Source organism: Ovis aries, chromosome 5 (genome assembly GCF_016772045.2).
Source record: "Ovis aries strain OAR_USU_Benz2616 breed Rambouillet chromosome 5, ARS-UI_Ramb_v3.0, whole genome shotgun sequence".
Classification (NCBI taxonomy): Eukaryota; Metazoa; Chordata; class Mammalia; order Artiodactyla; family Bovidae; genus Ovis; species Ovis aries.
Window position 1 is genome coordinate 18,734,524 of NC_056058.1, and position 14,300 is coordinate 18,748,823.

Here is a 14,300-nt window from a genome sequence, read left to right on the forward strand (position 1 = left end):
GGCGGAGTGTCCCCAGGGTTAGCAGAGGGGCCAGGCGCTGTCACGTGACACCCTGAGTGGTTTCCATTAAGAGGGCCCTTCAGGGAGCCTCTGTCCAGGGTTAGTTGGAGGCCCTGTTCAGGGTTAGTGGTTCCTGCTGCCTGAGGCTGTGCTTGGTGGGTGGAGGCATGGTTTCAGGAACCCCGGAGACACCCTGTTCCCTGTTTTTGGTGCGACCTGCCTGCACGGGGAGGTTGCCCCCCAGGGCCTGGGGCTGAGCTCTTTGGTTCTGACCCAGAGAGACATATGGGCAGATTCCAGGGGCCTCAGTCCTTGGTTCTCGGCCCCAGGTGCCCAGGGACTCCCGGCAGGCCAGGGTCAGGGGCTGCGTGACTCAACTCCCCTCACCAGGTACAAATGAAGCTCAGCTTCAGGAGCGCAGGGGACTAACAGCCCTGTGGGGCTGGCATACACCCTCCCCTCCGTAGGGACGAGCTGTGTTAGTGTTGTCGGGGCAACCAGCAGGCGCCCCCAGGGATGAGCCAACGCTGAGGGCTCTTTCTGGGGACTTTGCTGCGTCTCTGGCACGGCCTTGGCTCCCCTAGCCCTGACCCCATTACATATACCCTTCCTGCTACCTCCTTCTTCCATTCAGCCAGGGGCCCAGGCCCCTTCCTAGAATCTCTAGTCCTGTTTCAGTCAGGGTCACTGCCCAGACCCACGCCAGCAAGACCTGCTGTGGCAGTGGGGTTGTTTGAGCTTCCTGGCAAGGACAGGCCCCTATGCCCTATGGGCCTGGGCTCAACAGGTACTCTGGCCCCAGAGTGTACCTGGAGCATCTAACTGCTGTTCGAGCGGGCACTCCAAGTCCTGGCCTACTGCTGCTAGCCAGGCTCCAGAAGCATGGGAATGCACAAGCTCCGTTAGTTTCCCTGCCAGTCTCAGGGAACAAGGGTGTATGTCCAGGCACCCCCACCACTGCTATTGGAAGTATTGGGCCTGTTTCTAGGAACATCGATCTGGCTTTTACCAGGATCCACATCTGAACCTCACCTGGCCTGACGCTGTACCCATGCCAGGCAAGTGACCCCTGTGGGGGTAGGACCATCACCTGCACCTTGTCCTAAACCCAGCGTTGCTGGTGACTGCCTGCCCCCGCTTCACTCTGCCCTCAGTGGGCAGTACCCAGTGATCTGCTAGATTCCAGGGCCTGTCTTCAGATGGAGGGGTGTGGCCCATGCAATGGGGTGGGGTCCCTCAGGGGCTCCTCTCCCCAAATCAGATAGGAGCCTCCCATGGGGTCTGCTCTAGGAGTCCCCACTCCATACACCTCCCCATCACCTAAAGCGCACACACAGCAGGGTCCCCACCCTCCTGCCTGCCATCAACCTCCTGGGATGTCCTGGGGACACCACAGGCCTGTCCACCCCTCAGTCCCCACATTTCCCCTTCCATCTCCCCACTGGAGCCCTCAAGGCCCCATTGTTCCCCCTCACTCTGAGCCAGCTTATGGACCAGGAAGGGCACTGCAGCACCAGCAAAGAGGGGGAACCCCAGTGGACCCCACTCATGCCTTGGACACTGCCATCCCAGTCCCTGGCATCCTTGGATCCCCAGCCTCTGTCTGTTGGGCTCTGGCCTCCCTCCAGGGTCCTACCAGCCCCAGGAGAATTGCTTCCAGGCCCCTGGGGATGCTGGAACCCCCAATATTGGGGAGGGGTGCTGTGTGGTTTAGGAGAGGACACAAGCTGTCTCATCCACCAGCCTCCCCCAAGGCTACCCTTCCTGTCTGCTGTAGGAGGAGCCAGGGTCAGCCGCAGGGTCTGCTTATCACTGAGATGATGGTGTCACTCAGTCAATTGTGATCAGCTCTCCCCACTTGGGGTGAGGGTCAAAGCTGAAAGTTGAGGTGAGAAGTGGTCATCTCATCCAAGAGGGGCCTGGGGGTGCTGACCTCACTCCTGAGGGCCCCTGGCCCAAGTTGGTTGTGTCCGGTCTAGACCAGGGTCTTCTGAGGACAGCTCAGTGGCTCCACCTTCCCATGGGCTCTGACATGAGAGTGCCGCGTGGTGACAGGAGCTTTGGCTGAAGAAGCCTGTGGGTTGGAAACCCACCTCCTGGGACCCCGGACCAGCCCTGACACAGAGCTGCACATTGGCCACAAGCCTTCATCCATCTCTATTTAACTTTGCGCCTTTGAGGAAGTGTCACTCTGAGCTCTGTGCGTGTGTCTCACAGAGGAGAAGGGGGCAGACACCTGCTGATGATCTGTTTAAGGTGTTGCATGGCGACCAGGCACAACCACCTTCGCTTGGACGCGAGCAATCCCAGATAGCACAAATGCCTTTCTGTTTGAAAAATAAATAAAGAAAACACAAAGCTTTCAGCACAAAATACCAGGTGCCGCCTTTATCTGGATGTGCCCAGTTGGGTCAAGGCCACCCCTAGCCACTTGGCCCCGACCAGGCAGGCTCCTGGTGGTATGATTATGGGGACACTAGGGCAAGGGCAGAGGCACTGTTTAGAGCTCTGCAGACAGTAGAGTTGACCCAGAACCTGGCTTCGGTCCTTGGAGCATCAACCTCCCTCCGCCCCGCTGCCCTCCACAGTCTGCCTGGAGAGGAGGGGAGTCGGGGCTCCCAGTGCAGGCAATAGCTGGATGAAGTCGACTGGGTTCCCCTTCCTGATCCTGAGACAAAAAAGGAGAAAATTAGGAGGCGGCACCCAGGCTTTGCAGATTGAATCAACCATAATAACAGTGTGTCTCAGCCTCTGTTGTCTGCTGTTTACATTTCTGGTGGGGAATTCATTAGCATGGGGCTGGGAGAAGGAGCCTGGTTCCCAGCCCTTCTGTGTTTTGGGGCCTGAAAATCAGGCATCGGACGGTTGGTGCGTCCCTGCGCGCTGTGCATCCAGGCCTGCCCTGACCACCAGCCCTGGACCCTCAGCTCTGCTGGGAGGAGAGGGCTGTTGCAGCCCACCTGTCCTTGCCCGCGTTCACCATGAGCAGCTGTCCGTCAGCTTTGTGACAGAGCCAGTGACCTACCCACCTGACCTTCCAAGAGCCTCCCGCAGGCCAGGAAGAGGCCAAGGAGGGTTGCTGCAGGGCGTGGGGGTGGTTCTGAGAAGGCCCTAAAACTCTGTCACATTGCTGAGGCCAGATTGGGCTGCAGAAGGGAGACCCTCCCCCCACCCACCCCTGTCACCCCCCAGACCTCTACAGTTACCAGGGCAAAAACAGCTGACTGGCCAGACAGCAGGGTTCTGGCCAAGGGCCCAAGTGCTTGCTGTGTGCCCAGCCTGGCTGGAGAGAACAGGGTGGGCAGTTGGGCCTTTCAGACCCCGACCCAGTGCCTACAGGCACAGCTGAAGTGCTGTGTTTAACGCAAAGGAAATGGCCATCATGGTTCACACACTCTCTCCCTCAAGGGACCGGCTGCGCCTCCCTCTGAGCTAGTTCTGGTCCTGCCACTTGGGTGGACAAACTGCCCATAGAAAATGATCCCCGCACCACCACCCCCCACTCCCACCCCCTACCCCTGCCACCAACCTCCTGCTAGGCACTGGGGACATTCACCCGTCCTGAGCCTAATAGGATGTGAGCAGCAGTCCTGGTTGGGGGTGGGGTTGGAGATTTTGCATTTTCTCCAAGCTCCCAGATGATGCTGGTCGGGGGACACGTTTGAGATACATTTTGACCTACACCAGGGTTCCCTCAGAACTGCTGACCTGGGGCCAGTTCATCCCCCGGGGAGGTCATTGTGGGTGCTGTGAGGTATGGAGCAGACTCCCTGCCCCCACCCACTCGACACCAGGAGCTCACCCTGGTCATGACAGCCACAAGTGTCCCAAGATATCTCTCAGTGTCCCTTGGGGCAGGATTATCCACAGGTGAGACCCACAGTCCTAGAGCCTAAGCAGCTCACTTTCCAGCGAGTAAGACATGATACACGGACACGAATTGCATTAAGTGCCTTTAAGATGAAAAAAAGCAAAGTGGGGCTTCCCTGGTGGCCCAGTAGTTAAGACTGTGCTCCCAATGCAGGGGACACGTCAGGGAACCAGATGCAAGCTCCTGGTTGGGGAACCAGATCCCACAGGCTGCAATTAGAGATCCCGTGTGCCATAACTATGACCTGGCACAGCCTAAATAAATAAACTTTTTTTTTTAAAAGCAAGATGGAGGGAGAGCCAGGAAGGGAGGCAGAGGCTATTTTACTTTTATTTATTAAAAAAAATTATTTATTTATTTTAATCGGAGGATAATTATTGTGATGGTTCAGAGACTATTTTAGCATCGTGGTTGGGGGAATCTCTGAAGGTCTCACTTGAGTCAGAAGATGGGGGAGGAGGATTTCTGGTGAAAGGAGTGGACTGCAAAGGCCCTGAGGTCTCCTTCACATCATGGTCCTTTCCTCTGACTGATCAAAATTTCCCTGTCCATCTCTCGGTTAAAGGGGTTTTCCTGCTGGTGGCAAAGTCTATGGTGATGGAGGCGGTAATAACCACACAGCCCAGCGTCTGGAGGATACCCTCTGGCCACCTCCAGGAGCCAGGCCGGTGACCTCAGCCAGGGACTAGCCTCTTCCACCGGGGCCTGGGGTCCAGCTTCCACAGGTGCCAGCTGACAGAATTCAGGCTTGAGACACCAGCCTGTTCATTTGTCAAGGCAACATGTGTTTTGACAAATGATATTCTTATTTTTAAATGTTGACACTAAACTTAAGTAAAAAACCCTCTGTGGGCCAAACAGCATGGGTGAGAGGCCGCGGCGCCCAGCCTCAGCTTCGCCCACATAATTGCATTAATCCCAGAAGCACAGAGAGACCAGAACATGAGACCCAGGGGCTCTGCTCCCTGTACAGTGGGCCTGGAGTGTCCCCCGCCTGGAGCAGCCAGCGGGAGGCCCCTAGGCTGTGAGGCTAGGCAAGGAGCCGGGACCTCCTCCTAGGTGAGGGGATGTCCCGTTGCATAAAGGAGGACTTGCGCAGATTAAGGACGGCAAAGGCCAGGTGAGGGTCCCTGGCCCAGGCCCCCAGACAGCCAGGGACAGTGGGAGGCTGGCTCAGAACCCAGTGGGCCCCAGCTCTAGCCTCCACCTTATGTCTTCCCAGCTGGGGTGCCTTGGGAGAGCCAATTCCCTTTGCTGACCTGGAGAAACCCAGCACACTCCCATGCTGGCTCACGAAGGTCAGGGCTCTCCCGACTGGCTGTGAAGGGGGACTGCTGCCTTGGTTTGGGGTGCTCAGGTGGGGGTTGGGCCCCGTGCCCAGGGAAAGCCAAGCAGAGACTCTGGGCCAGTCCTGCTCTGGCTCACGAGGCTGAGAGGCTGGCCTGGGAGCTATAAATAGCAGCCACAGAGTGGAACTGCTGTCAGTGCCCACGCTGCTCCGCATGAGTCAGCCTGCCTTGGCCTGGGCTGGCACCCTGAGCAGCCAGAGGGCTGGCCTAAGGCCTGAAGCCCAGACCAGCACCGTTGGTCACTCAGGAGACGGAGGCAGGCAGGCAGTTGGAATGGGAGAGAGCTCGGGCTGTCATCTCTGAGCGCGCAGGTGCCCAGCAGCCCCACCTAGGTGGACGTCAGGCCCAATCGCTCTCAGAAACCCTGACAAGGAACACAATGGTGACCTTCATTCACAGATGGGGAGACTGAGGCTCAGAGGCATGCTGGGCTGGGACACAGAGATCCAAACCAGAGTATAGGACCTGTCTGCACATGGGTCTGTCTCCATCGCTGGCTGAGAGCACTTGGAGACGCTAGCCTGGGACCAGGCCACCTCTGTGGCACCCCACGAGGCCTAGGACAGGACAGGAGGGAGGTGTGCCCAGGGAACAGCTCCAGGCAGCCAGGGTTGGATGGGGAACCAGAGGGAAGCTTGAGGAGGGCTGAAGGGGGCGGTCCAGGGAGGCCAGGAGGGAGGTGGATGGTCCAGGCATGAGAGGTCGGGAAATGCAGCAGAGGGGCAGAATCAGGGAGAAATAGGGCCCCTCACACCCCAAAGCAGGGCAGACCTCAGGGGTACAGACTCTGGGGGAACCAGGTGGTCTTGAGGATCACGCCCACATCTCCAAGGGAGCAGGAAGGGTCTGGCTCAGCTGGAGCCACGGACATGATGGGTCAGCAAGAATCTGGAGCCAGAGGGGCCCTTGGGTTCCAGCTGACCATCTGCTCACACATCTCATGATGGGGAGCTCACTACCTCATGAAGAGCCTCTTTCACCCTGTGACCACTCTGACCCCAGAAAGCACCTCCTTGTGGGACCCTAGTGTCAGCCTCCTCATCCAATCTGGGGGTACCTGCTTCTAAGAGGCGTGGGCCCTGGGGTGGGCTCAAAGCCACCCCTGCCTGTGCCCCAAAGCCTGGCCTGCTCTGAGAGTCTGCCCCCCGAGTCCGCAGGAGGGAGGGGTGATGGCATCCTGCTGGCTTAAACGTGGACACATGGACATCAGACACAGAGATGCTTCCCAAAGGCAAACGTCTACTCTCAGAGACAGCTCTGCTTTGAGACAGAGAACATTTTCCTACCAGAAAACTGCAAATCCAGCCTCCTTGGCTCCCTTTGTTCACCCCTCTACCTTTAGAAGCATCCCCCCACCTCAAAGACCCAGTTGCCATCTCTGTCTCAGTGACCTGCCCTTATAGCCATCAACCCAGACCAAGTCCCACCCCTCCCAGGAAAAAGCCTCCCATGAGGACTAGTCTCCTGAACACCAGCATTGTCTCAAGCCTTCTTGTGCCATCTCTGCCTTCTCACACATCTGTTTATTGATTGATTATTTATTCATTCCATCAATGCACATTCCTTCCCTTGCCCTGAAACTGGACACCTCCCACCCCCTTGGACCAGCCCAAGGGGTTGCTATTCTGTCCCTCAGTACCCTTATCTGCCAGCTGGCCCCTTCTCCTTGCTCCTGGGTGCCCCTCATCTTGCCCAGCCGCTGGCTGCAGGGTGACCCTGGGGTGCTCCAGCTGCATCCCGGAGAAGCCGACCCCACCCCCATTGCGTCCCTGGCAGCACTCTGTGTTTGCCAGGCGCCGATGTAGGGGCGGGGGTCTGAACGGGGCCCGGGAGGAACTGTGGGCACGCGGCCGGGCGCGGGGCGGCGGTGACCTTGGCCGGGGGCGCGGGTCCCGAGGGAGGGGCGGAGCGCGGCACCCGGCGGCGGGCGGGGACGGGCGGGGACGGGCGCGGGCGCGGGCGCGGCGGCGAAGACAGCTCGGGCGGGCGGCGGCGGGCGTGCGGGGGGCGGCGGCGCCCAAGCGGACACGGAGCCGGTCAGCAGCAGCCGCGGCGGCGCCGCAGGGACGAGCGCCCAGGTAGGTGGCCAGGGCCGGAGGCGGGGGGCGCCGGGGCCCGCTGCATCACCCCGCAAGGCCCGCAGGTCCTCTCCCCGCGCGCCCCTCCTTTGTCTGAGCCCCACCCTCCGCGGCCGCGGGGCTGGGCCCTCCTCCCCGCCGAGCCCTCCACCGGAACCCCCTCCCCAGTCCGGCCGGGCCCTAGCTGGACTGCCCTCCGCGCGCCCACCTTGGACAGCTCCCTATTGGCATCACCCCTCCCCCACGGTACTGACCGGGAGCCCTTCGACCAAGCCAGCCCCTCCGGCCCACCGCAGCCCCTCCTCGGTCCCGCTGTCAGGGCCTCTTCAGGAGGAATCAGGTGGGCCCCGAGCTGGTCTGTTCCGACCACACACCCATTCAGCCCTTCCGCTCCCTCTCCAAGCCAAGCCCCTCATCCAGGAGCCCCTCCTCCGGTGGACACCCCCTCCCCCACCATTTAGATCCTCCTTGGGCCAAGGGGAGCCCCTGGGCTGGCCTCCCCGGACAGGCCCCTGTAGAACAGGACCTCTGTCATCAAACCCCTCATTGGTCAGCTAGTCCCTAAGTCAGACCCCCTTGGGGCAGCCAGCCTCTGCCCCCAGGCCCTCCCCTGAGCTGGGCCTGCTTTCTTGCACCTAAGGTCGCTCCAACCTTCCTCGCTGGACTCAGGAGCCCAGGACTGGGCAGATTCGTCTGGCCTGGGAGTCTCAAGGTGGGCTGCCTTACACAGGGGAAGGACCCCAGGCCTTGTAGCCAACTAGGGCCAGTTTAAACCCTGCTCTGCTCGGCCATGCCTCTGCTGTGACCTTGAGCCTGTACCACCCCCTCTGGAGCCTCGGTGACCACGGCCCCCTCCTCCCCCCACCCCAGCCCAGGGGAGGTGAGGGTGGGATTCAAATGGCACCCAGGGAGGCTCCTGGCGTGGGTATGGGGGTTATGGAACGGGGCTCCCAGTCAGGGATCCCAGGCCCCCATGGACCCCTCCTGGAGGACACCCTTGTGGACATGCCCGGAAACCAGCTGGGGGGTCTGCACTCAGTGCAAGGCAAGGGCTGGGTTGGGGCAGCCGAGCCAATGGTTTACCAGCCACCCCAGATCCCTTGGCCAGTCTGGGCGGTGCCCGGCTGCCAAGTGCTGAGCCTACTTCTCGGGGTGCTCACCCAGGAGAGGGCAGTAACTGCAGAGCAGGCTGCCAGCCCCACCAGCCACTGCCCCCCAGTGCTATGCATATCACCGAGATGCCTAACAGTCCCCCATGAGTTAGAGCCACTAAAGCTCCTACAAGTTTGCCTGGCACATCATTTGTGGGGTCTGTGTCAGTCGTTAGCTTCACTGTCTGTCTTTTTCTGACAAACCTGTTACTTTTGATCACTGAGAACATGCCTTCCCTACCCGCCACCAGTCAGGTGCTTTACACCCTGGGTCCTTGAGATGGAGAATCATGTCTGTCCATCTTTACTGAGGCCTCTTGTGTGCCAGGCACCCGGCCAAGAGCTTTCTCCAGCGTCTGACACTCTTTGTCCCAGCACCTCCATGGAATGGTTGCTGCAACTGCTCACATTTCACAGATGGGAACACTGAGGCTCGGGGACATCAATTTACTTACTGCGGTTTTCATTGCCAGGTTCACGTCATTGGGTCTTGCATCCTACCTGCCCCCCTTCCCCGTACCTGAGGGCAGTAGCATGGCCAGGGGGGCAATCTTGCCATGTCTTCTCTGTCTCATCGTAGACACACCCCTCCATGCTGAGGGACCCTCAGAGGTGGCCGAGAGGAGGCAGGGAAGGGGTCTCTGCTGTTTCTATAGATAAGGATGCAGATGCTGGAGACAAGATTCCTGCCTTCTCACACCTAGGCCACAGTTCTTCCCCCACGGTCATCATTTTAGGAACTGCTGTGCTGTGTGACCTCCCGAGGTCACTGGACCTCTCTGAGCACTGAGGAGGGGACAGAGGATGAGAGGACTCCCTTGCAGAGAGTTCTGTTCCTATGGACACATCAGAGCGGGGTGGCAGGCCAGACTGTAGTCTGGGTTTGGAGTTTAGGAAGTGGGGCTTTCTCTAGACTAAGTTTAGTTTTCTCATCTATAACCTGGAAAACTGGCTTTATGATCTGCAAAATTTTGGACCTCTGGCACCAGGATCACACTTAGGGGATGCGGGAAGGAGAGCAGCTTTAAAATGCAAGTTCCCAGGACTGTGGCCAAAGGATTCACTGCTTCCAGGCCTGAGGCCCTGCCATCTGCATTTTAAAGATATCCCACCATGCAGCTCCCGTGGGCTTGAGGGACAGCAAAGAGCCTGTGATGGCTGGAGACAGGCACCACTTCACCTGTTTTACAGAGGAGAAAACACTCAGGGAGGCAAGGCAGCTTGCCCCAGTCACAGACCCAGGGAAAAGCCAGTCCTCTTGGGGGCTGGGGGAGCGCACATGTGGAGGAAGCTGCGGGTGTACACCCCATGCCGGCATCTCCACGCTCCTTCCAGTCAAGTCTTTCCACACCCTGAAAGAGCTCAAGCCCCAGATTTCACTGAGGGAAAGCAGCCAGGCAGAGGATGCGGCTCTGAATGGCAAAGTCAACCAGATCAATGGGGAGGCAGGAGAAATGCTGCCTCCTCCGAGAAGCCCACCCCTCTCGCTCCCTCCCAACCTGGGTGGGCCTTTTGCATCTGACACTCCTCTCTGTGCAGGGTCGGTCTGGGGTTCTAGCAGCCGCAGCTGTGAGCTCTCCCGGCCCCGCCCCACAGCCCCGTGTGGAAGATGCCTGAACAGAGCAACGACTACCGAGTGGTGGTGTTCGGGGCGGGCGGCGTGGGCAAGAGCTCGCTGGTGCTGCGCTTCGTCAAAGGCACGTTCCGGGACACTTACATCCCCACCATCGAGGACACCTACCGGCAGGTCATCAGCTGCGACAAGAGTGTGTGCACGCTGCAGATCACTGATACCACGGGCAGTCACCAGTTCCCAGCCATGCAGCGGCTGTCCATCTCCAAGGGCCATGCCTTCATCTTGGTCTTCTCGGTCACCAGCAAGCAGTCGCTGGAGGAGTTGGGCCCCATCTACAAGCTCATCGTGCAGATCAAGGGCAGCGTGGAGGACATCCCCGTCATGCTGGTGGGCAACAAGTGCGACGAGACCCAGCGGGAGGTAGACACCCGCGAGGCCCAGGCTGTGGCCCAGGAGTGGAAGTGCGCCTTCATGGAGACTTCGGCCAAGATGAACTACAACGTCAAGGAGCTCTTCCAGGAGCTGCTCACGCTGGAGACGCGCCGGAACATGAGCCTGAACATCGACGGCAAGCGCTCCAGCAAACAGAAGAGGACAGACCGCATCAAGGGCAAATGCATTCTCATGTGAGCCCAGAGAGCCCGCCACCACCGGCACCCCTTTGTCCTGGGCACGGGTCTCTCCCCAAGTCCTGTGTCCTCTTCCTGCTCCCTTTCTCCTCCTCTCCCGGCCTCCCTCCCACCTCTTCCACTTCTCTCCCTTCATCCACCATTTACGGAGGGGAAACTGAGGCCTTGCCGAGCCTGTGGCAGATCTGGGCTTGTGGCAACCCAGCTCTGTTGCATCACTCTGTTGTCCCCTCCCTCTTTGCTCCAACCCCCCATCCTGTCTGTATCCCTGGAAGGCAAGTGCTGGAGGTGGCCCCCATGATCTGCACGTGGGAAAACAGGCGGTGGGGGGGAAGCTGTTTGTCCCTATCTGGACTGAGGACGCCGGTTTTTTTCCCCATCTCCGTGTCTGCCACTCCTGCCCCTTCCCTTTGGGTCCCCCCATTAGATCACTGTGACCTTGCTGGGGAGGAGGGAGTTGAAATGCACATGGACCTCAGATTTTGTTTTCTCCTATTTGGTGTTTAACATACACTCCCCTCCCCTTTCCATCCCTCATGACCTCTGACCTGGGCTCCCCCAACCCAGGTCCTAGACCACTCCTCTCGCCCCTGTCCCCACAGCTTGGTGGGGGGCTTTGCGGGCTGGGTCTCAGGCTGCCAGGCAATAACCAAACAGGGCCCTCAGCAGTGCCCCACCAGCCCGGAATCCCACTCCACACCCGGCCTGGGCCTGGGGTGCAGGTAGAGGAGGCCCAGAACCGGCCAATGGCCACAGCACAACTCCAGGAGACTGTCTGGGATGAATATGGAGGGCCTTCCTGGACACAGCCCATGGATAGAGAATGAGGGGAGGGGGAGCCAGACCCTGTCAGAGGCAGGCATCCGGACCCAGCACTAGCAAGGTCCGTGGGGCTGGAGGCAGAGCTCTGCCCAACCTGTTGCCTTCCACCTACTAGGCCATGGAGGCTGCCCAGGAAGGTGTGTGTCCTGGAGTCAGGGTGTGCCCGCCACCCTGAAATTATGTTTTTTTAAGTGTCTAGATGACACCACACTCATGGGACCCAGTGAAGCTGTGTCGGCCAGTGTGAAGGTGACCTGTAGGCCTAGGGTGGCGGGGGGGAATCCCATGGGATGATGAACTAGGCACCTCGGTGTGCTGGGCGGATGGCTTATGTCTAAGCATGTATGGGGGGCTCCTGTGTGTGACAGTATGCAGTGTGATCACAGTGTAGAGAGTATGGAGATGTGGGTCACGTGGTTGCCAACAGGACTGGACACTTGTGATGGGTGACCTTGGCACCTGCAAGAGTGTGGCTGTATATGGCTGCATTTTTGGGTGTGGGTGATGTGATTTATTAATAATAGAAAGTATTGGTAAACCTTTTTGTCTTGACTGAGGAATGCCACACCTGTTTCATTCTGTAGTAAGGTGTCTTTCAGCCTCACATCTGTATCCATCAGCTGTTGCTAGGGAACACATGACCACAAACTCAGCAACTTGCAACAGCATTCATTTGTGGCCTCATCTGAAGGGATGACCAGGGATGGACCCACATCCCAGTTCATGTGCTCGTGGGCAGCATTCAGTTGCCTGTGGTCTTGGGATGGAGGGTCTCAGCTGCCTGCCTCCTGGGCCTCTCCCTGGAGCCATTTAGCAGCACTGGTGTCATGAAGTGTGAGGAAGCTGTGTGTATGTGTGTGTCTGTGTGTATGTGCATGCACACATATGAGAGAGAGGCCTTGTGGCTGTTGTCATGTGACCACGTGGACTGTATGTGGGTGAGAGGGACTGTCTGTGTCCATCTTGGTAGCAGTGTGTTTTTCCCCTTGCATCTGTGTGGCTGTTCATTCTGCAGATATTTACTGGGTACACTGTGTGTGTGCATATGCACGTGTGTGTCACTGCCCGGCATGTGGACAGGCCCATGGAAGAACAGGTAACATCCTATCTGGGTATAGCTGAGACACCCTGGCCTGTGGTGGGTCCAGGGCCCACAGCAACTGGTGTTGACCCCTCCCACTTGAAGGTGCCAGAGAAAGTGGGGCTGGGCGGGGGTCTGCGGCCCTTTCTCAGGGACACACCCTGATAGCACAATCTCCCTGGGGCCCTGCCCGCCTCCAGGCCTCTCTCCTGCCCCAGGCCCTGCCCCGACCCTGGGGGACAGAGGGGTTCTGGGGACCGTGCCAGGCCATGCTTGCTGTGACTCCGCCCCTGCCCCTTTGCCCCCTCGCATGTGGGTGTCCCCCTGCCCCCTGTTGTGGGGTCTGTGTAGCATTCACTCTAGAAATAGTCTTCCTGCAATAAAGTCGTGGATTCCACATTCCTCACCAGTGCGCCTTCTTTGGGGTCGGGGAAGTTAGCTTGCCACCTGGAAAGGATGAGGGACCGGAAAGATGGGGAGGTGTGGGGCGGCGCTGAGGGAGGGGGCTGTGGGAAGAACTTGGACTGTTGTGAACGAGGACTCTGGGGCACCGTGGGGAAATTTCACTGCTTCTCCTCTGTGGTCCCCACCAGAGATCTCACAGGCCCTGCTGGACCCAGTACTTACTGCAGTCAATGGAAGGGCTCTGGCAGGCATGATGATCCCCATATTATGTGGGGGGAAAACCTGCAGGGCCTCAGCTTTCCCATCTGCTAAATGGCTCAGGACAGAGTTTGCAAATTTTTTTTAAGCTTAATTTATTTATTTGACTGCACTGGGTCTTAGTTGTGGCACGTGGGAACTTTAGTTGAGGCATGTGGGGTCTAGCTCAAACCCAGGCCCCTGGCACTGGCAGCTCGGAGTCTTAGCCACTGAACTACCAGGCAAGTCGCCAAGTTTGCCAATTGATAAGTGGGGCTGGGGCTAGAGGGAGAAGCATTGAAATGTCCCCACGGTGCCCCAGGGTGAGGAGAATGAGGCTCTCTCCACGGGTGAGGGGAAAAAAAATACTCAAGTCATCTAGATATATATCTTAATGCAATATTTAATGCAAGGGAATCCATGATGAGCAAAACATCACGATTTGAAATAAAGATAGGATCTGACAGGGCTGGGGCTAGAGGGTAGCAAGGGAGCTGGTGTGCACAAACACAGAATCAAATCTTGTCTTTCTTTAAAACTGTAGTTATTTTGTTCACCATGGATTATTTCTGCATTTATTTTTTATTTTTAAAATATGACATTTATGGGGAATTCCCTGCCAGTCCAGTGGTTAAGATGCTGAGCTTCCAATGCAAGGGGCGCATGCTTGATCCCTGATAGGGGAACTAAGATCCCACAAGCTGCACGCTCTGTGGCCAAAAATAAAAAGACATTTATATAGCATTTTTCTTGATGGTGAATGTTTAGGGACACCCCTTTAGGTTCTAGATTTGAGAAAAGTGTCTCACTTCCTTTGCCCCAGCCCTGCCTGAATCTGTCTTTGGGGTCACTGGCAATCAGTCCCTTCACCTGACAGTTCAAGGAATTGCCAGACCTAAGTTTTCAAGAGCTCCTGGAAATCTGAATCTCTTTTCATGAAACATCCTAGTTTTTCAATTTTGGCATCAAATTTAGAATTTTTATAGGATTTGGGTGCCACATCTTATTTCGGGGCCACCAGTTTGCCACCCTTGTTCAGACAGTAATTCCTCCTGAGGGATGGAGCTGGGGAGGGAGATGCAGTCCTCAGATCTCTGGTTC

The 14,300-nt window shown here is 57.9% G+C and overlaps 1 protein-coding gene across 1 annotated transcript; it reads left to right on the forward strand.

The window, feature by feature from the left end:
- Positions 1-7,259: 7,259 nt before the first annotated feature.
- DIRAS1 (DIRAS family GTPase 1) lies at positions 7,260-12,959 on the forward strand. The gene is made up of 2 exons (XM_027969917.2): positions 7,260-7,298; positions 9,989-12,959. The coding sequence occupies exon 2, from the start codon at positions 10,059-10,061 to the stop codon at positions 10,653-10,655; it is 597 nt and encodes a 198-aa protein (XP_027825718.1). The 5' UTR covers positions 7,260-7,298; positions 9,989-10,058; the 3' UTR covers positions 10,656-12,959.
- The last annotated feature ends 1,341 nt before the right edge of the window (positions 12,960-14,300 follow it).